At 43.9% G+C, this 22676-nt stretch overlaps 1 protein-coding gene across 1 annotated transcript in view; it reads left to right on the forward strand.

Annotated features, from left to right (window-relative positions):
• nptx2a (neuronal pentraxin 2a) overlaps positions 1-22676 on the forward strand; it is a gene marked incomplete at both ends in the record, with an annotated part of 78138 nt that overhangs the window by 17080 nt on the left and 38382 nt on the right. Inside the window, one exon of the mRNA XM_080723025.1 lies at positions 12172-12416. Within this exon, the coding sequence (XP_080579151.1) occupies positions 12172-12416 (245 nt within the window). The remainder of the gene's footprint in view (positions 1-12171; positions 12417-22676) is intronic.

The following is a 22676-nucleotide window of genomic DNA, read 5'->3' on the forward strand; positions in this document are numbered from 1 at the left end:
AGAGGTCTTCAACAGGGGGTCCGGGACCCCTAGGGGTCCTCAGAGTTAATACAAGTGGTCATCCAAATCTTTGTGTGATAGGATCATGTTTTTTTATTTTTTTAATTAACCACTTGAACCCTAGCATCCCTATTCTGAGTGGAACATTAGGCTTGTAGATCGGCTATTTTTGGCAAAGAGGTTTGTAGAGGGAAAAGAAGAGCAGACTAAGCATTTGACGTTCAAGTGGTTAAATATCAAATGAAAATACATCGGGAGATAAGCGACCGTCAGGTCACTTACACAAACTTTAGAAGGCAATGGTAGGCGGGAGGGAATATGAGAAATGGGACAGATCCATGTTGATGACATGTACCGCTTTGCGTGATTTTAGGGCCAAATCTGTAGGAGCAGTGTCCAAAAATGTGTTTTGCAAGAATCGGCCTCATGGTGGCGTTAGAAGAGGGCCATGTGAGCAATGAGGGGTGGAGGTTGTGGTTTGGCAGCCAAGGAGTGTGTGTGCAAAGTTTGGCATGGATAGGGGCAACGGTGGCGGAGATTACTCCAACATGATGACAGTGCTGTCAAACAAGTCTAAGCTGTCTAAGAAATCTATGAACATCTGCAACACAATTCTATATGTAGTGGGGGTCCCTGCATTCATCTCTCTCTCTCTCAGCTAAGGGGTCCATGGCCTGAAAACGTTGAAGACCCCTGCGGTAACGGTTCCATGCTCCCATGCGCCTAGCATTATACATTTTTTGGATGATATATTGTCCCACGCCACACCGGCGGGTCTCCTGACGCATAACATAACCTACTTTAGCAGATGTTTAACAGCCATTCAGACAACATTAGCACAAGGGACCACTTATGAATATCATTTTATCTCCTGTAGCCTCTCTTGCTGCCTCATGCATTATTTCTTTGCTCTCTCTGTCTCACGCTTTGATTCAAAGCCGTCTTGACAGGTCCCTCATAAACAAACCCTGGTCCCAGCAGCGCTATAATGGATGCCGAACATCTGTAACGTTCTGAGGGAAACTTGTTTGGCTGTCGTCAAGTTGTCTAATCCTGCGCGGAAGACCAGGGAAAACGATCCATTTTGCAGGCAGCGTCTGGGGGCCCGCCGCGGCTAGACTTTAGATATTATGCAGCATGTTTTGTTGTTATGAAATAAGAAGGGGAACTTTTGCTGGGTCTTTTTCCAAAAAAATAATTGAAAAAGATCCTGCGTTCCAATCGATCCATTGCACTGCAGTTATTATTTAGTCACAAGCTCCTTGTTAAAACTTTTAATCGGTTCAATATTTATAAGATCCGCTGACAGACTAAACCACTTTTTAACCTTTTTAAATTCATCAAATACCTGATCTACAAGCTGATAACGTGTCACAATGTGAGCTTGGCAGATCTGCTATTTTCCTAACACTATAGTGGTTCGGCCCACTATACGCGGCCCTCACATCTAGAGTTTGGCCCGCTAGCCTACTGACACTCAGTAGGCTAGCACTCACGTCGCACTGCCGATCCGACCATTATGTCTGAGTCACAGTGTTGGGGGGCTTTGTCAGAGTACTCATTGCACCCATCTGTTCTTACATTGCAAAACATGGTGAAAGTGGTTAAGTGGTGGTGTCTGGTTTTATTGAGACTGTCAGGTCGCAGTTAGTATGAAAGCGGCCAGCTCATGTCCAGAGTGAGTGAGTGAGTGAGTCAGTCACGCCTCATGTCACGCTCATGTCCTGTCACGTCTGTGAAAGCCACGGGGAGGCGGCACAGAGCGATGTGAGTGAGTTATCCCCCGCGTTTTCCCTCGGATCTATTGTGCCAACTGCGATGACAAGTTTGTGCCATATTTAGAAGCTCTGAGGCCTCAGAGAGACTAGCTTGCCTCTAGCTTTAAGACAACCTAGAGGCAAAGCTAGTGGCAGTCTTCCATAGGGAATGAATTGGACGCTGCCTTTCCCCCTCCTCCTCCAAGGGCAAGCACAGGGGAGGTGCTTTTTATGTCTGTCTGAGGCCTGACGACCTGACGGTCGCTAATCGCCATAGGGCGTTTTACACAAGTCCTTTGGAAACGTTTGACCTATTGTAGCCTTGACGACCAATTTCACTGGATCTTGTTCAAAGGTAAACTTTTAATTTAGATAGCATGTTACGTAGACAGATCCCAGGTTCATTTGTCTACCTGGCATCCTATCATTTCTATAGTTTCAATGAACAGATTATTATTTTTTTACATTTTGAAAACTGAACTTTTACTTGGAAACAGTGTAGTGTTTTTACATTGTGGTATTGATACTTTTACCTAAGTAAAACATTTGAGTTACGTCTTCCATTGCTGGAAGCCGATAGACCCCACTGAGCATTTTGAGGTTTATTAGTTGCCTAATAGTGGTGTTTTTATCTTCTACACCACGCGTTGAAAATCAGTGTTGTAAAGGTCTAGATTTGAAATTTTTTGCTAGTTGTTTAGTCGGCTATATTTACATGGGTTGCTACACTAGACCACTATTAGTCGGATACAAAAAGTCTACATTTCGCCGTTAGCGGCCGTCGAAAGTAGTGAAAAGTAGGGCGACAGTGAGATTCGATCCAGTGATCTCTGGCACTCAAGTCGGCAATGCTATCCATTCGGCCATCAAGGCAGATATGATACTATAGACTTTCTGGCCGTATTAAAAGGTGACATTGCCCACCTGTGTTCATTTTAGGGTAGTGCGCATTGTTGAGGAAACTAAATGTATTGGGCGCCTAATAAGCCTATATCGATTACAATTATTTTATTTAATCAATACGTATTGAATGATGTGGCGGGGCGGCGCCGCGGCTGTGTTTGACTGTGTGTGTTGCTGTCAGAAATGTAATTCAGAGTAGCATGCTGTCTGGACGTTTCCACTTTACAGTGAGTGACTACACACAATCACGGTAATTAATTAACACTCTACTGGCTTACCGCGCCTTAGTACCAAGGATAACTTTTACATGGTCTAAAGATAGTCGTTGAAATGCTGTATTTAAAACGACTACACCCAGACCGTCCAGACGTATACCTTATAGTGATGAATGGCTATTAAAATAATTTTACACCAATATTTGGCTATCAGTTCTGCAACGTGCAGTTGTTTTTTAAATAAATATTTATTAAAACAGGGATTAACTTCAATTGTCTAAATTCTGTCTAAATATAAACGTAGATACGCCGACTATACTTAGTCGGCTAAATCTCGGCTAGATCTAAACTATACTTAATAATGATCAACGGATATTATAATTATGTTAGTCCAATATTAGGAGATCAGTTAAGCACCTTACTGTTGTTTTTTTAATAAATAGTTATCGAATTATGGAATAAATTGCAAAGTATATTTTCGGTGTGAATATAACCGGATTCTAGCTGGTTGAAATGATGGCTAAAAAATAACTAGTCGTGTAATATCCGACTATTGCTCAGTGGGACCTTATTCACCGTCCGCCCACGCTGCGTGGGCGGACTACGCAATTGAATCAATTTTTCTATTGATTCAATAGAAAACAATAATTTTGGGGGTGAACTACTCCTTTAATCCTGTTGATAAAATAACACGAGAAATATCCCCTATAGGGGGGTAAATAACAAATTAATAGGCAGTATGGTCACCCTACCCACGCACGCGGACTCAGCAAATTTCTCAGAAACTTCCTGGCGCTGACATCGGCTAACACAGAAATTGCTGGACTTAAAGCCAACAAATCATTATTTTGAACGGTAAAGTAAATATTAAACGCTTTGTGCCTTTTACTATCTTGTGTTCTTGATCATGCTAGCCATGTTTTACACTTTACTATTCGGAAATTGCATTAAATTTGCGATTTCTGTGTTAACTCTATGGGCTTTTAGTAGGGTTTCCCCTCCAACGGTGACGTCGGCACCAGGAAGTTGCGTAACGTGAATTCAGTCAATTGGTCAGACGGTTCTCGGGATATGTGGACGCATACTGTACACGCACGGAGATTCCGTGCATTGATAGTTGTTGTGAGCATGTACAGTAGATTACCCTCAGAACAGTGGATCTCAAACGTTTCCATGACAAGGATCCCCCAAATTCTTATTTTTTGTATTTGACTGCGGACCCCCATCTGAAAATATGTTGTGCCACGGACCCCCCCAGACTTGTGTTGTTAGCGTGGTTGCCCCTGCAGGTCAACCACACCATAGTACTTGTTCGACTTCATTTCTTATTTCCAGATAAACCTTATTTTGCTGCGCTACTCATTTCCGCCATTATGCCAAATCGGCCAAATCGGCTTCATCGGGGGCCCGCCGGGGCTAGTCTTTAGATATTATGCAGCATGTTTTGTTGTTATGAAATAAGAAGAGAAAAACGTCTGGGTCTTTTTTCCAAAAATCATTGCACTGCAGTTATTATTTAGTTTAGTCACAATCTTTGTTCAAACTTTTAATCAGTTCAACATTTATAAGATCCGCTGACACACTAAACCACTTTTTAACCCTTTGGGTGCGTTTGGAAATGCCCACCGGGTGTGTGTTCAGTGTAGTGAGTGCAGTGGGCGGTGACGTTGAGAGTGCATTCAGTGTGGCTTATTTACGAACGACCAGATAAGGGGCAGCGGTGAGCTTTATCCATAGAGTTATATCAGAGGGAAAACCTTCAGAAAAGCAGCAGTTGCTAACGTAACGTTGCTATTGAAAGGTAATTGAATTCATAACATTGGCCTACCTGCTGCTAGTTCACACGTTGATGCTTGTGTAACATTAAACCCCAAAAGGACCTATTCGAGCCGCAAATAGTGCATTTTGTTAGCAATTCCTCCATTGTTCACAGCTGAGAAGCACTCGAGACACTGCAACCAATCAAAACACTGCAGTGACGCACCACACCGTCAAACCCCATCTTCTGAGTAGGGTTGTTCAGTGCGTGCACTCAGCCCACCGGTGCGCCGCGCACTGGATTTCCGAACGACAACGCACAGAATAAACGAACGACAAGATGGCACACCAGTGCGTTGAGTGTGCATTTCCGAACGCACCCTTTTAATTGATCAAATAGCCTACCTGATCTACAAGCTGATCACAATGTGAACTTGGCAGATCTGCTAGAGCATGGGGGTTCCCAAACTTTTTTGTCTCAGGGCACCCCGTAAATTATAATCCCTAAAAATTATAATTTTTAGGGCTTATAATTATAATTATAACCCCTACGTTATAATTTCCCCTCCCAGCACCTTATATTTATAGCATATCGTCGTTGTCGGGTGGAAACCTTGTATGTCTAAAACCGTTCGTTTTTTATTTATCATTTATAAAATTCACTAAACGATGCGAGGCGTTGTGTGCTTGTAGATCGGCTGTTTTCACTAGTTTTGTGCGACAGTCTTGTATGATGAAGCAGGGCTTTGCTTTACCAAAAGACGTACACATTTGAAACTTGGAGGTACGAGGTTTCTGAGTGACGATATTTTTTACACGCCTTTTTACACACCTTATTTTGCCGCGCTACTCACTTGGGCCATATGCCAAATCCACAGGCTTCATCAGGACGCGTTAGCACATTTTGTGACAAGAGATACGTTATATAAGATACATTGAAAGATGGCTGCCGCCGGGCAGCGTCGGTGTGATGTGGGAGCGCTTGCCCGCATTAAACCTATGAATTATCCCTATTGACTTGAATGGGGAAAATTCAAATGGCAAGACTGAATTCATTTGCAAGTGCGACTCGAGTCACCGCAACCACACTTTTCTGACACATTTTCAGCTTGTAGATCTGCTATTTTCAATGCATCTACTAGACAATGCATGCTATTTCTAAAGTGGTTGTACAGGTTTATTGAGCGGTGGTAAACCACTCCATAGAGTGGCTGTGTGTGTGTCTGTAGCCTTTTTCCTCAGCGTTTTGCCATAGTAAAATGTGTGTACGTAGCATCATGTTTGTCTAGTGATGTCATCATCGTGTGTCTGTAGCCTTTTTCCTCAGCGTTTTGCCATAGCAAAACGTGTGTGTGTAGCATAGCCTGTACATCCTAGACTCAAATCCTAGTCTGAAGACGTTATGCAAGCACGACCACCGTTCACTTCACATTGGGTGTGATTTTTTATGCTACGGTAACTAACTGGGGTTACAAAACGAAGTGTGTGATAGAGTCTTGCAGTCAGGCTAACTAACTGTGGGGTCCCTGGACCCTCTTTGAAAAGGCACTATCTAAGAACAAAGTGATTAAAATCCTACAGAACCGGCATCTTTAGATGTTTTTTTTGGGGAGGCAGACAAATAAAGCCTGTCTGTGTTCCCAGTTAATAGTTTTTAGCTCCTTTTTTAACGATTCCCCTGATTGATATCGTTTATTTCTTTTTTTTAAATTGTTTGTTTGTTTAGTTTTGTTCTGTAATTTTTGTACGTTCAATCTCTGAAACCTGTTTCATGTTTGCTTGCAATCATCAATGCTTTTAATGTGCTGCTACACTCATGTCTTGTCTTGTGTTGTCCGGAACAAGACAAAAAGAGATATCTAATCTCCTGATTAAATAAAAGCTAAATGAAGATATAAAAACAGTTGAATGAGGGGTGAATGTGGGGCTGCGGCGAGTGGAGGTTTGTTTCTGACATCAATAAGAAGCGAGAGGCAGCGAGGAATAAAGAAACCAGTGGATTTTTATGGTTCTTTTAAGCCATTAAAGACCTGAACTTATTTTGTACTTTAGCTATTGAAAAATAGCCGATATACAAGCTCACAGCGCGGCACCGAGTGCCACGCACAAGCTTGTAGATCTGCTATTTAAAAAAAAGAATCGTGATTTGTTTTGTTTCTCCAAAATCTTGTTTCCAAAACAAACTTTTGTAACTCAAATCTCTGCTTCCGGGGGGTCCCTGAAACAACATATTTTTTAGATGGTGGTCCGCGGGCCAAATAGGCCTACATTTAATTTTGGCAGTCCTTGACATGAAAAAGTTTGAGAACCACTGATTTAGAAGAAGGATTTAAAATACATTTATAGAATTGGGTCAAAAAGACCACAAGCTCGCAGCACAGCTCTCGGTGCTACGCTGTGAGCTTGTAGATCTGCTATTTTTCACTAATTAAAGCATAAAATAATGGTTAAAGTGATAATGCATAGTTCCCGGTCTACGTGGCTTAAAGGCAGCAGATCATGAGAGAGCAGCGAGCAACACCACAGAGACAGGGAAGAAGGCAGATCTACAAGAAACAGAATAATAATGTTAGATCTGGAGGGGAGGGGGGGAGGAGCGGGGTACCTCTCTGGAGACCCAGTCGGAAAAGAGAACAAACGTGCACGCGCACACACAAACGCACACACATGCACACACACACATCGCATTTGTGTTGCTGTACTTGTGAGCTCATCAGTATTTTAGGATTGCGGTTTTATAAAGTGCCATGTTTACCGATTAAGATTTTATGGATTTATTATTTTCGAACCTGTATTTTTGTACCAGTATCCTGAAGCATGTGAGTTGTGGTATGCGCACCACCACAGCGTCGTGCACAGGACGACTTTGGCCTGCTATAAGTATAAATCGGGTATAATTCCAAACCCCAACCCCGACAGTACATGCCTAATCCTAAACCCTAAACCTGTATCGTTTTCCTAATTCCTAAAAGCCGAAATAAAAACAGAGATCTGTGTTTAACCATATAAGACAATCATTTTCCAAAACAAACTCATCCTCACAATATGCATTCCTCAGATTCTACTATGTTTGTGAGGACATTTGGCCCCGGCAAGTATAGTAATAATATGTCGGGTGGAAACCTTGTACGTTATTATTATTATAAAAAAAAACAAGTTAAAGTGGTGAAAATTGCCGATCTACAAGCGCACAACGCCTCGCAGTGCGAGGCGTTGTGCACTTGTAGACCTGCTATTTTCACTACTTTCGTGCAACGCTCTTGTGTGATGAAGTAGAGGGCTTAAAATTACGAAAGAACACACTATTTTGAAACTTGGAGATACAAGGTTTCTGCCCGACAGTGACGATGAGTAGCTACACGTGCACGCGCACACATGCGCGCTCAAGTACTCCTGTTGCCATGGTTATACAGCCACATGTAACACGTGGTAGGGTCCTGGCTGCAGATTGCTGTATGCCTCTTAGCAGCAGGTTTTACAATAATAAAATAATAAGAATATCTCCAGGTCTGGCCTTGGAATGCAAGACGCTGCAAAGCGCCGCTGTCGCGTGGAAACCTTGTATGTCCAAGAAATGTTCACTTTCAGAGGGAGAGAAATAACCTCCCGTGTTCCCATTGGATCCAGTATAGTTATTGTTGCTTAGTCGGAAGCAGTGTTGTTTTTGACAGCAAATTTTTATTTAGTTTTAGTTATAGTCTTTTGAATAAAATTTAATTTAGTTGTAGTCATAATTTAGTCACCTGAAACGTTTTAGTTTTAGTCTAGTTTTAGTCGACTAAATATCATAAGATTTTAGGCAACTAAATCTACAGTTAATTTAGTCAACTAAAACGTATTTTGGCAGGCCTTGATGGCATCGTAATGACTGATTTTACATTTGGTTGCATGCTGAAAATAACTGATCTACAAGCTCACAACGCATCGTGCTGCGATGCGTTGTGAGCTTGTAGATCGGCTATTGTCAGCATGCAACAGTGGAGAGCAACCAAACATAAAATTACTCTCTTCTACACTAGTCCCTCCCCAACATTTTAGTCTAGTTTTTATTTTGTTTACGAAATGTTCAATATATTTAGTCTTAGTTTTAGTCATCACAACTTAGTTTTTATTTAGTTTTCGTCAGTGAAAAAAACACAGTCGACAAACATTTTTCGTCATAGTTTTAGTCGACGAAATCAACACTGGTCGGAAGCTCTTGTTAATGCTTTAAATTGCTTAATTTGGTATTGCAGCTATTTATGATAATACTTCCAGTTTCAAAGTACAAAATAGGACTTACATTGAAACCTTATGATTTGTTCACATTGCCAGATAGATACAAGCGAGGTAGAATATCTGTTGCTGTGTCGCTGTTGAAGTATTGATCAACATGCTATTTGACGTCAAGCATGTGTCACACGAGAGAGGAAAGATATTAAGGAGCATATAAAGCCTGGCTGGGGTTAAAAAGAACATGAAACTGACTAATTATCCCCCCTGATTATGAGTGGAAATGGTGAAACAACAACTTTGTGGTTTCATAGCTTCGTATAGCTTTTTAGGTTTTGTAGCATCTACACTGACTACAGTATACACACGGCATGCGTTGCTTTGTACAGTCGGAACTCTTGAAAAATGAATAGTAGCATGTAGCTTTCTACCTTCATGCCACTTAACTGGTTTCCATTGAAAATCTCATGAGTTATTTCTAAAAGCCCATCATCAACATAAACATTAATTTCAGGTGGAAACCTCATTATGTCCAAAAAAGGTGACTTCTCGGTATAAAAATTATAACATAGTAAAAGTAGCAGATCGACAAGCTCAAACAATCCATCGAGCTTGTGGATCTGCTACTTCTGTTCTGATGCTTTTATATGACGCTGTATTTAAAGTGATCCCTGACTAATACGACAAATATGCCTTAATACATTATAATTGTCCTCTATAACTACAATGTAAAATTAAAAATACCTTAATTATTTTATTTCTTCTAGAAATAGCTAATCTTTCACTCAATAGGGGAAATGCATGTCGCAAGTTGATGATGTCATAAATGTCATGTGTGATCTATCCCTATGGAACTTATGGAATGCATGTGCAAAAACACATTTGAAATATTGAGTTGATGCTCATATTAACCATTATGAAGTATTACGTTTGTTTTTATTTGCACATGCATGCCATAAATTCCATAGGGATAGATCACACATGACATTTATGACATCATCAACTTGCGACGGGCATTTCCCCTATTGAGTGAAAGATTAGCTATTTCTAGAAGAAATAAAATAATTAAGGTGTTTTTAATTTTACATTGTAGTTATAGAGGACAATTATAATGTATTAAGGCATATTTGTCGTATTAGTCAGGGATCACTTTAAGAACAAGCAGGCCATTCATTATTTTTTTCTTATAATTTTTATCCCACGATTTTGCAACCCATTTTCACCCAGTGCCAATTGCCTATGTAATCCTGGGCTCTGCTCTCCCTCTGCCGCGCATGGGGAGACAACAGACTGACCTCATGCTTCCTTCAATGCATGAGGAGTCCAAGTTGTTTCTTTTCACCTGACAGGGGGGATTTCCCCGGGATGGACGTAGCGCGTGGAAGGAACACGTTATTCCAACCAGTTCCTTTCCCCTCCATCAGGCGCCCCGGCTGGCCAGGGGGAGGCATTATTGAGACCAGGATTACTGCATGTTTTTGTGAGGGTATCAACCCTAGGAGACACGGGGAGAACATGCAAACTCCACACAGAAAGGCCCTATCGCCGACCCCACCTAGGTTGTGGGCGCTGATGACGCGGAGGGAGAAACACGCCCCCAGCACCCACAGCGTCCCCCGGTGGGAATCGAACCCAGGACCTTCTAGCTGTGAGGCGAATCGCTAACCACTGCGCCACCCAGAGGAGTATCCAGCACTCCACAGTTGGGGGGGACATATTTTGACCAGCCCACATTGGCCGTGCGCGAAGCGCACGGCCCGGCGATTCGGCCGCGCGCAAAGCGCGCGGCCGAAAAAAAATCGGTTATTTTATGTTCAAAAACGGTTATAAATCGGTTATTTTTTGCCTTTGGATATTTTGGGTTGATTTACTGCTGGTTCTTCAACTTAGAGGTAATCTATTAGATCAATAGATATCAGATCACCATCAGACACACACTACTAGCATGAACTTACTTGGCTTCATCATCAAACTCTTCAGTCTTGGAGCCTAGAGTAATCCCATTTCCTGATTCCCAGCACCAAACATATCCTTAATGTTTTTACATTTTGCAGCAACTTCTATTCTTTTTTGCTTTTTTCTCTCTCTCTCCTTCTCAGCACCCCCCTTTCTTTTTACCCCCCGCATTTTCCTCCTCAAAACCCTCAGAATTCTCTCTGCATTCAACAGTTGGTTTGTTTGAGTGAAGGAGTGATGATGAACCACCTGTGTTCAATGCTGCTGATAGCTGATTTATTAACACACGGGACACAGGTATGGGGGAGGGGAGAGGAGGCCTCTTCCTTGTCAGTACTGAGTGAGTGAGCTGGAGCAACTGATGGCCCAATGAATGTGATTGGCTGCTGCCAGTCAGCAACGGCCCTCTCTCCACTGCACCGGCCCACTTCCCCCCCCAGCCTGGGCAGCCCACCCTGGGCTGCAGCCCACCCTGGGCTGCCCACCCTGGGCTGCAGCCCACCCTGGGCTGCCCACCCTGGGCTGCAGCCCTCCCTGGGCTGCCCACCCTGGGCTGCAGCCCTCCCTGGGCCGCGGGCCCGCAGCCCACCTTGGGCCGCAGCCCACCTTGGGCTGCAGGCTGCAGCCCACCCTAGCGCAGCCCACTCTGGGCTGCAGCCCACCCTAGCGCAGCCCACCCTGGGCTGCAGCCCACCCTAGCGCAGCCCACCCTAGCGCAGCCCACCCTGGGCTGCAGCCCACCCTAGCGCAGCCCACCTTGGGCTGCAGCCCACCCTAGCGCAGCCCACCCTAGCGCAGCCCACCCTAGCGCAGCCCACCTTGGGCTGCAGCCCACCCTAGCGCAGCCCACCCTAGCGCAGCCCACTCTGGGCTGCAGCCCACCCTAGCGCAGCCCACCCTGGGCTGCAGCCCACCCTAGCGCAGCCCACTCTGGGCTGCAGCCCACCCTAGCGCAGCCCCCCCTGGGCTGCAGCCCAGCACCCTGGGTTGCAGCCCACCCTAGCCCTGTTATAAATCAGCCACTGACTAGCATGAACTAGCATTTGAGACACACACACTTTACACTTTACAGTGCTCTAACTGAAACTCTGGACTCACTGGTCTCATTTCTATCCATAAACCCTTGGATATATAATAACCCCCAGGGGTCCACGGACCCCCGCGGACCCCCGCGGACCCTTTTGCCCCCCCCCCCCCCCCCCAAAAAAAAGTCCCCCCCCGGCGGCCGGGGGGGACTTGTCCCCCCCGTCCCCCCCATTAGATACCCCCCTGCCGCCACCGTGCCCCCAAGCAGGCCATTCATTTATAAAACACCAAAAGTTTAAATATGGAGATACGAACGATTTGTTTTTATTTTTATGGTCAAACAGGTAACAACGCGTTCAAGTCCCCCGAGGACTTCAAGGTGTCCCTGTCGCTGCGCACCAACTACCTGTACGGCCGCATCAGGAAGAGCCTGCCGGAGATGTACGCCTTCACCGTGTGCATGTGGCTCAAGTCCAGCGCCAGCCCGGGCATCGGGACGCCCTTCTCCTACGGCGTGCCGGGCCAGGCCAACGAGATCGTCCTCATCGAGTGGGGCAACAACCCCATCGAGCTGCTGGTCAACGATAAGGTAAGGTTACCGTATTTATCGGACCACAGGGGCGCTGGAAGTGGGGTGCTGAGGGAGCTGCAGCTCCCCTGGTGGTGGGGGGAGATTTTTTTTTTTTTTTTTTTTTTTTTTTTTAATAAGCCTATATACACACACACAGAGCTATATTAAATCAATAATGTATTTGACTTTGGGGAATAAAATATGTTGGAAAAAAGGTATTTGATTATCACATGGTGACCTAATCACATGGTCACCTTGCCACTTCCGGTCAGAAGGGAAGTCAAATTTAAATCCCGCTTTGATGGCACACCATCTCATTGTTGCAAACTAACACCGTTGTATATGGGGAATAAAAAACAGTAGAAAACTGTTACAAAAATAATACCCGATTTTGTAGTGTGTGCGTGAGTGACTGTGTGTGTGCATGCGTGCTGTGTGTTGCACTGTGTGCTAAAATAACTAGTAACTATATAGCTCCTTGTTACACTGTTGTGCGGGGAATAAGCACCCGAAACCGTAATAAAAATAACCCAAAACCGGATAAAGAACGTGAATTTTTCGGCGTGCGGCCAAAGGCCGCACGCATGAACTCCTCCAGGTTCAGCTCCCCTTGGGATTTGGGAGTTCCAGCGCCCCTGTCGGACCATAAGGCGCACTGTCACTGAATGGTCTATTTTCGAACTGTTTTCATATATAAGGCGCACCGGACTATAAGGTGCACATAATAGACACTACCGTTGCGTTATGCATCCAACAGATGGAGCTGTGCCAATGTAAATGAATGATCCATATATAAGGCCAATGCCAATTATCTAGTAATATAATCCAGGTCGCTACACTCCCTCTGCCAGTTGAGAGCAACGGACTGACCTCATGATCTCTTCTATGCATGAGGAGTCCAAGCCACTTCTTTTCACCTGACAGGGGAGAGATTTCCCCGGCTGGACGTAGCGTGTGGAAGTTATTCCAACCAGTTCCTTTCCCCTCCATCAGGCGCCCCAGCTGGCCAGAGGGAGGCAGTTTTAGAGACCAGGATTACTGCATGTTTTTATTTTGTGAGGGTACATACTACCTACTCTAGTGAGACACGGGGAGAACATGCAAACTCCACACAGAACGGCCCTTTTGCCAACCCCAATTATAGTTCATCTCACTCTCCTCTGGGCCTTCTGGGCTTTTGCTTCCTGCCTGCTAGCTCACTGCTGTTCTTTATTGGTCTCGGGAGTGTAGAACATCTCCAGGTGTTTCTGTCCAGGGCCTGTCTCGAGATGTTATTTGTGTCCTTCCTAAGGATTCTGGTGTGCAATTTATTGTTTATGTTGAATTTTCTTTATCCGGCCCATGCAGGGTGCTGGATCAAAATAAAAGCTTCCTATAATGTGGACAGGACAGTTCGCGTGAACATCCATTATACTAAACCAGTTTTTGAGTGGTGCTCTGGGAAGGAGCTAAGCTCCAACATCTGGCTTTGTCCACGCTCTGAAGCGTGGCCTACATCTGGCCTACATCTTGGCACAAATCGCTCAAAGTTTGTTGTACGCCCCAGGGTCACATTGGCCAAGCTTTGTGGGACACTTAATGAAATTAATTCATAAATAGCTCACTTCACACTAGGTGCATCATGGAACACGGCGAGAGAGAAAGGCTAAATGCACAAAACCTCAAGACAAGGAGTTTGCAATAATTACATACATACAATACAATACATCAGGGGTTTTCAAAGTGGGTGACAGGGCACCCTGGGGTGCCGCGACGGCAGTCTAGGGGTGCCGCGAGATCATTTGATAATATTTGGAATTTATTTGGACACTTGAAAAAATATTTAGTATCATTTAAAACTTGAAGTACAAAGTTATTTTCCGTCAGTTCTAACCAAAATGGCTATTATCTCAACGTTTTCCTCACAACATAATCACTAAAATATCGTCACTGTCGGGCAGAAACCTTGTATCTCCAAGTTCCAAATGTGTACGTCTTTTGGTAAAGCAAAGCCCTGCTTCATCATACAAGACTGTCGCACAAAACTAGTGAAAACAGCCAATCTACAAGCACACAACGCCCCGCGATGCGAGGCATTGTGTGCTTGTAGATCTTCTGTTTTCACTAGTTTAGTACATTTTATAGATGATAAATACAAAACAAACGGTTTTGGACATACAAGGTTTCCACCCGACAACGACGATATGAATATAAGATGCTGGGAGTGAAAATTATAATTTAGAGGTGCCTCGGATTAAAAAAATATTCATGGGGTGCCCTGAGACAAAAAAGTTTGGGAACCCCTGCAATACATACATACATAAATACAGTACATGTATGGTATATGGGTGGTGGAATTTGCTCCCCTAACCAGAGTCTGGGTATTGTATTCCAAAGCTGCGGAGCAGCACAAATAAAGTCCTGACCTGCCGTCGTCATCAACCTGCATATGCGGTGGTTCCAGACAGGCTGCTGCGTGTCGTACAGTAGATTGATGAGCTCTGACAGAGTGCTATAGAACTGGTGTGACGGAACCACATGAGGAAGCCAGGAGCACGTTAAGTTAATGGAGAGCCAGTGGAGCTTGACGGTTGACCCCCACTGACCTCGTAGGAGTCAGGAGAGCTGAGCGGCACAGTTTTGGGGACAAATTGCAAGCTGGTTGTGATGTGTTTGTCAGTCAGTCAGTCAGTCAGTCAGTCAGTCAGTCAGTCAGTCCCCCCCTCCCCCACAGGAGACCACTGCAGTCAATTCACAATTTAGGCATTTAGCAGCCGCTCTTAAGGGGGTTCCACACTACGCGCGGCCACCGCCTCCTAGCAATTCATTTTCAATGGGAGGCGGGCGGCTATTTTGGCCACGCAGCGAAGTTTTGGGGCGGCGAGGCGAGCGGGCGCGGTCCCGTGAAATTTTGTGCATGCGTACGTGGGCGGTGAGAGATGGATTGTGTTCATCTTTGTGAAATACCGCGCTGCGTTTACTCACTGAGCGAGTGTGTTTGTGTCTCACTGCGGTGCGGCCACCGCTGATCCTAGCGGCAGCCCCGAGGGCAACCGCCTGTAGTGTGGAGGGCACCATACCCAGAGAGGCTTGATCAATTATAAATGTGAGATCTACTGTACCTGCTCAGATCAAAAGTTCACAAGTTCAAAACGTGTCGCTTCGCATCACGTTTTGAGCTTGCTACCAGGCTACTTTGGATGCTTTTGTGTGACACTGTACTGTGGATAGCTTTAAAGCACAGCTCAATACCGTCTTCACTCTTGCTTTTAGCTGATTTTTAAATCCCTGTGCTGCCTGTTATTCATGTCCTCACTATTCTGAAAATGTTTTGTTTTAATGGTAGAGTCCTTATTGATGTTCTAAATGTTTTTAATGTTGTTTTTTGTTTTTACTTTTCCTTCCGGCCTTATTTCGATCGTGTGTACTTTTTCTGATAAGCACGTGTGCTTCATTTCTGCTCATTTCTGCTCATGAAAGGTGCTATACAAATAGCTATACAAATAACGTTTATTGTTATTATTATTGTAGTATGATCAAATAGAGGCGTTCATTTATGAAGAAAAAAAACACGAAAAGTTAGAATATATATCAGGAGACGATCACTAGGTTTGAATAAGCTTTACTGACAGAATGGAGGCAGCAGGAGAGCATTGTACAGCATGGCATATAGTGCTCACTACACTAAGAAGCAGCATAACATCTATAGAGGCTCCTACATATCCTATAAGCAAGAGCAGTATGGCATGGATTCTGCCTAGGGTCATTTCTCGCTGACCCACGATCACATGTTACCATGTCCATGTGTATCGAGGGCATAACCTATAACAGCGGCAGTTAGCGCAACATGACTGGGCTCCTAGCTACATTTAGGTACATTTAGGTACGTGGTACGGCAGCGCGCGCACCACGTGATCGTCCCCGAACTAAGCTCTTGTCCCTGTGGTCCGCCGCATCATTTCTGCTCGACAGTCACGACATGCCATGCAGAAATCTTCCACTGCAGGTGGAACGCTCCTGTGTACAGCTGGCAAAGTATCAATCGCGCATAAAAAGATATAGTAACACAAACACACTCCTGTTTATAGAGGCCCAGACCTGAAATCTAACCCGAATCATATCTTGTACAATCTGAGATGTGTTCTTCTTTTTGCCATCCTATTCTATTATTGCAACCTCCCCCTTGACAGTGCAGTCTCTCCGACTATTGCACCAATCTTTTATCCACATCTGACAGCTTCTCGCTTGTCCTGGCCTCCACCCGGGGCTAATAACACTGTTCTACTTCAGATGATGTATGATCCGTACGCTTCTAGGCTTTTTTAGGTCAAATCGTTTCTTTCGTGAATTCTCTGTTCTGACTTTCTGACTTTCTGACGTTCTTTGCTGTCAGTGTTGAAGGCAGGAGTCAAGATTCAACGCTTATTACTTGTTACGTCTCGTACACGAGTCGAGTGCACAACGAGTGCAGTTCTTTTGGTGTGCAGCAAGAATAACAAAGTAAATCGTTAGGAATAACAACAAGTAAGAAATAGAGGGTATGCGTGTAAATGGTAAATGGTGCATTTGTATAGCACCTTTATCCAATGCGCTTTACATACTTTGCATTACATTCACCCATTCACACACACATTCATACACCAATGACGGAGGAAACCATGCGAGGCACCGACCTGGTCACCGGGAGCAACTAGGGGTTCAGAGTCTTTCTCAAGGACTCTTCAACACTAACTCATGGGGAGCCCGGATTCAAACTGGGAAGTGGGAGCCCTTCGGGAACCCTCTGTGTTCTAATGACAGTTTCTCTACCCCTGAGCCAATGCTGTGTGACATCATCATCATACCCGGACGTTATGCAGGATTGCCTACTGAGTGGCAAATAACTACTTTCTGGCCTGATGCATGCAATGCATCTGATTGCATTAAACGATGTTAAACTCACTTTGCCACTCGATTTCCCATTCACTTTATGCATGCGCATATCATCAATAGATACAGTACTAATGTAGGAATATAACTACTGTAAGTCTGATATGTACTTAGGTACATTTCTTGTCATGGTTATTGGCTGGCCAGGCCCTATATAAGAAGCCATGGACACATGGGTTTAACACGGTATAATATGCTAACCCATATGTTTTTGAAATCTGTAAAGCACTTTTTCACTGTCATTGTCTGGGAAAGGTGCTCTATAATAAAATGTACGTACAGTGCTTGCTTGCATACTTACTTACATCATTCTTCATTGTGCAGAGAAGTCTGAATTTCCCTCAGCATCAATAAAGAACTATCTTTCTGTACTGGCAGCCAAAGGCTTCTATAGAACTCATACAACATGTGAACTCTGCGCTCCAGGCGTGTGCTGCCACACGACTGTTAGCTTTCTATTATGTACAGTACAAGCAACACATTAAATAATGTAGACGTTGGAAGCATGTCTAGATACTAGATAATAACAATGCATCATCGTTTATGAGATTTTGATTTGAATTTTAATGGGTTAATTGCTCTTTCAAAACATATACTGAATACATAACAACATGCCCAAAATAGGGACTTCAGGGTTAGGTTAAGTAATTCTATTACTCAAGTAAAATTAAGCTTTTAATTTAATTCTGTTATCAGAGTAGATTGTAGTGTTATATTATAGGTTCTGTGAAGCTATGCCTGGGCATGAAATAGCCATGGAAAGTATAATTTAAAGCAACCAAATGTATCAAGCTCGGTTGTCTTGTTCAGAGGACTTGACCTCCACTAATCCTAGACTATATTCACTCCAGGTTCGAGGTTCCCAAACTGTTGAATAAACTCACTATTGCAGTCAGGACTACAAACTTACTCCAAATTCTACATGGTAGTCTGGACTCCACCTCACCCCCTAGCACTCATCACCTCTTCAGACTCCACCCCACCCCCTGCACTCACCTCTACACAGGCTCCATTCTCCATCCTCTTCAGACTTAAATTAACCTCACCTTATACGATGAATTGAAGTGTGCTTCCTTTTGCTTCTGTATATTATTCAGTGAATCAGTCAACTTTTCATTCGTGTCCCTTCCATTTTGTAGAATCCTCATAATTTACACACTTTTCCTTTTCCCTTTGTAAAGAAGTTGTTGGTTGATAAACCTTGGAGTTTGGAGTGCACCTGCTGCACTCTCATTCCAGCTGCTCATTTCTGTAGCTGTAGCTTGTCGATTATCCTCACCAGTTTGCTTTAGTCTTTCAATAAAGACATTTTCATTTGTTTTCGGTGGGTCTTTTGGCCACAACATTGCCGCGGGACGCAGCTGTACTGTTGCTTGTTGAATAGTAAACAGCTTCGCTTGGCGGAGGGAAATAGCCTAGTGGAGGAAATAGGCTGGCAAAGTCTGGCAGTATAGTCTGGCAAAAATAAACACAAACTGGTAGAAACCGCAATTATGTTTATTGAAACACAAAAAAACTATTGGGCTTGTGATGAGCTGGCTGGCCAGGAAATTACTTGAGTAAATGTACTTACAGTTACCATCACTGGGAGTTGTAATGTGATGCTTTTGACTGACTAATGAAGTTACACCATTGGTCAGCCAGTTGGCCAATAACAACATGCTAGTCAAAGAGTCCCTCCAGGCTACGGGATAGGCCAGTGGTCCTTTTTATGTAGTACCACCTCAGAAAATAAATGTATGTGTCTCTCCAAGTACAGTAAAGCCCTTTGCACACAGGCACGTTTATCCGCACGGATAAAACAGACAATTTCATTTTTTTTAAAGAAAACAATGATTCTCTACGACCTCATGCACACCGGATCCGAATTAGCCGTGCGACGAGTGGCTGCGGCCGTGCGTTTTTTTCTCGATCGAACCCAGTTCGATTCGTGCGTCTTGTCGCATGCGGTAAAAAACTCATCACTCCTTTTATGACTCCTTTTGGGATCCGCAGCGCCGATTCCGCACAGCATTGCACACCAAATCCGATGCGTTTTATTCATAAAGCAAACGAAAAAAATGCAACTGTCCTGTGTGCAAAGGGCTTTACATCATAATAACTGATGTTACTTATAATAGGGTACCGGTATGTGCGTTAACCCACACCATCCTATTCAGCTATGCACAGTAGGACAATGTATTCCTTGAATTCATGGAGATGTTTTAGTTTTTGTTGCATTTCTATGCCAATAATTTGATAACCGGGTCATTGGACAGATTTGCGAACTTCCAGTATATATCTGTGATTAATCCATTCTCAAATCCTCTATTAACGCCTAGGCATGCCCTCATGCTCATTTCAGCACGGCTGGAGAGCTTATTTCAACCAATTGCTTGGTCGGAAGAACTACCTGTAGTATAATATAAATATTTCACTCCACTTATGTATTTTTTCTTATTTTTGGGAAACTCCTCTGCTTACAACCAGAGGGGGGCCCCATGTACCACCAGTGGTACACGTACCAGAGGTTGAGAACCACTGGGATAGGCTATGCTAATAACAGACGTCTTCTTACAGTGAATGTATTTCGTTCACATTCGCCAGATATCGCAAACCAAACTCAATATAATGTATTTGTTATAATTAAGCACATTTCAAACAACCACATGGCCGACCAAAGTGCTGTACAAGCTCAAAAACAAACAAAACAAGAACGAGGGAATAAATTAGCAGACACGAACAGATAAAAGACAAATAACAAATGAACAAAGCATTACGCAAATGGAATATAGAAAGAGGGCTCAAAAAAGAGCAATTCAGCAAATGATGCCGTACTGGAAAGGCCAGAGTTTATACACACTCCAATACTGTAGTGTTGAAAGCTAGGGAGAAAAAAGGGATATGAAAACCTTTGGTGAGTGGGTGGGCAGAACTAAATGTGTGAATCGGTGGTGTTAATTCCCAAGCCTTTCTGGATCGGGGCCCACTTGAAAATAACCAAAGTGTCCGTGGCCCACCTATCTGACCACTAAACACAGCAGCTGTGCATTTTTCAGATTTTTCCGTGCATGTTTGTTAATAGTCAATCATTAGATTGTGCTGGGGACCCGTTCTACGGGTTGATTGTACCTCAAGCTGCCTCACGCTGCAGAAACAGGAGATAAGCTCCTGCCTATCTCCTGTTTCCGTAGCGTGAGGCAGATTGATGTACAATAGTATTGTTGTATTGAAATTATGTTTTTTTTTCTTTTGTAATTTGTTATTTTTTGTATCTCATTAATTATGTATTCATGTTTTTATATTTGTATGAATCCTATATGGACCCCAGGAAGACTAGCTGTCGCTCTGCCTTCAGCTAATGGGGATCCATTCAATAAACAACAATAAACAACAATAGGGAAAATCTCGATGGTACGATGTCCTAGCCTGGTTCCAGTCCATAGACCCGCCCACTCTCAGAGTGTACTGTTTCTCTGGTCTGGCATTGTGTTCATAATAATTGATTTCTGGAGCTGAAATGACGGCTCCTCCAATTAGTGCAGGGGGTGGGGGTGGGTTTAACAAATAACCAATCCGTGCCGTCAAAGTCCCTCCCCTCCAGAAATCGCTCAAACAGGGCACAATGTCAGACTCAAGCTTCAGCTGAGTCTGAAATCAGGCTAACAATGTCCCATTAGTCTGACTTCGGGTTAGGTTTAGGCATAGTTTTACTGAGGTTAGGCTTAGGGTTAGGTATCGTCGGACTATTGGGACGTCGGAACAATGGGACGTCTGACTGTCGCTCCTCACCTGTACAAGCACACCCCCTGGACATGACAGGGCATCCAACCTTTGATGCTGAGCACCAAGCAGGGAGGCACTGGGTCCCTTTTTCAGAGTCGTTGCTATGACCCGGCTGGGGATCGAACCCCAACCTCCCAGTCTCAGGACGGACACTCTTACCACAAGGCCACTGAGCTGGTGGTCTGAGAACCAATGCTATATAGATATACTGGGGTGCCAGCCTGTTTAAGGTGTGTGCGAGGCCAGGAAAACATTTACAAGCTCAGAGTGTGCGAGTGAAGATGGCAACCTACTGTACGCCGCAATCTTCCCAATTCCCAAGAAATGTTGAAGTAATTTAAACTTTTTTATTGTTTTTTTTTTCTTTGGTAATCAGAATCCTCCATTATAAACCCTCCTGCCCCCAAGCCTTTTCATAAATCGCAAGCAATCCCAAAACAATTATTGTCATCAGCTTGGATAGAGGTAATTGTGTGTCGGTTTGAATAGCACACACCCAAGAGAGAGCTAGAGAGAGAGAGAGAGTGGGAGAGAGAGAGTGTGCGAGCACTGCTTGCAGTTGCTTCACGAACGCTCTCATTTTGTTCCCGTCTACACTATGCGCAATAATGATTGATAAAATGACAGACGCTGCCTTTATTCGTACTGCTGTTCATAGCTCCCGTAGTGACTTTTGCAAAATTAGATTTGAAAATTGCATTTCTTCGTTTGCAGCCGTGCACGACGGCGACAACAAAAATGTCAATTTCACCGCTCGAAAAGCTTCTCAACCTTGGCTGATTTGCATGTGACCTGTGACTGAGTCTTGAAAGCCTTGTGGTGTCGCCGACAGCTCCATTGTACCGCTATGCAAATCAACAGCAACAAGACATGCACACGTCTAATTTAGTCGCTAGTTGGTATTCATGATCTGGTGCAGCGAGCGAGCGCAGAGCGCGTATATATATATATATACAAAACTACTGAAGGACTTTGCGATGTTTCATATTGGCGCTGTCGCTGACGGAAAACTTGCATGTCCAGACAAAAGGTTTTTGTTTTCAGAAGAAAATAAAAAACTGTGTTCTAATGCAGTGGTTCTCAAACCACTGTAAATAACTTTTTCAATGAACGGCACCCCTGACTTACATTGTTTTTTTAAATAGCATTACATTTATATAATGTACCATACCTACATACACGATGTGCAGTATCTTTCCTGAACATTTCCTGCGAATGCATTTTTTCCACAAGTTTCTTTCCCTGTTTTGCATTTACATTTTTTATGGAGAATGGAGCGTATTTTTGCAGAATCCCGCAAATGGCAAGAAAGCACTCCATTCCCTTTGAAAAGCAGAATCCACCTTCATAGGTTGATTTAAACCAAGGGTCTTCAACAGGGGGTCTGGGACCCCTAGGGGGTCCTCAGAGTTACTACAGGGGGTCCTCCAAATCGTTGTGATAGAAACCTTTTTCTCCTTTTTTTATATTAACCACTTGAACCCTAGCATCCATAATCTGAGAACTTTAGCCAAAAATAGCAGATCTACAAGCTCACAACGCCTCGCGCTGCGAGGCATAGTGAGCTTGTAGATCGGCTATTTTTGGCAAAGAAGTTTGGTGTAG

Source organism: Nannobrachium achirus (assembly GCF_963921795.1).
Source record: "Nannobrachium achirus genome assembly, chromosome: 4".
Lineage (NCBI taxonomy): Eukaryota > Metazoa > Chordata > Actinopteri > Myctophiformes > Myctophidae > Nannobrachium > Nannobrachium achirus.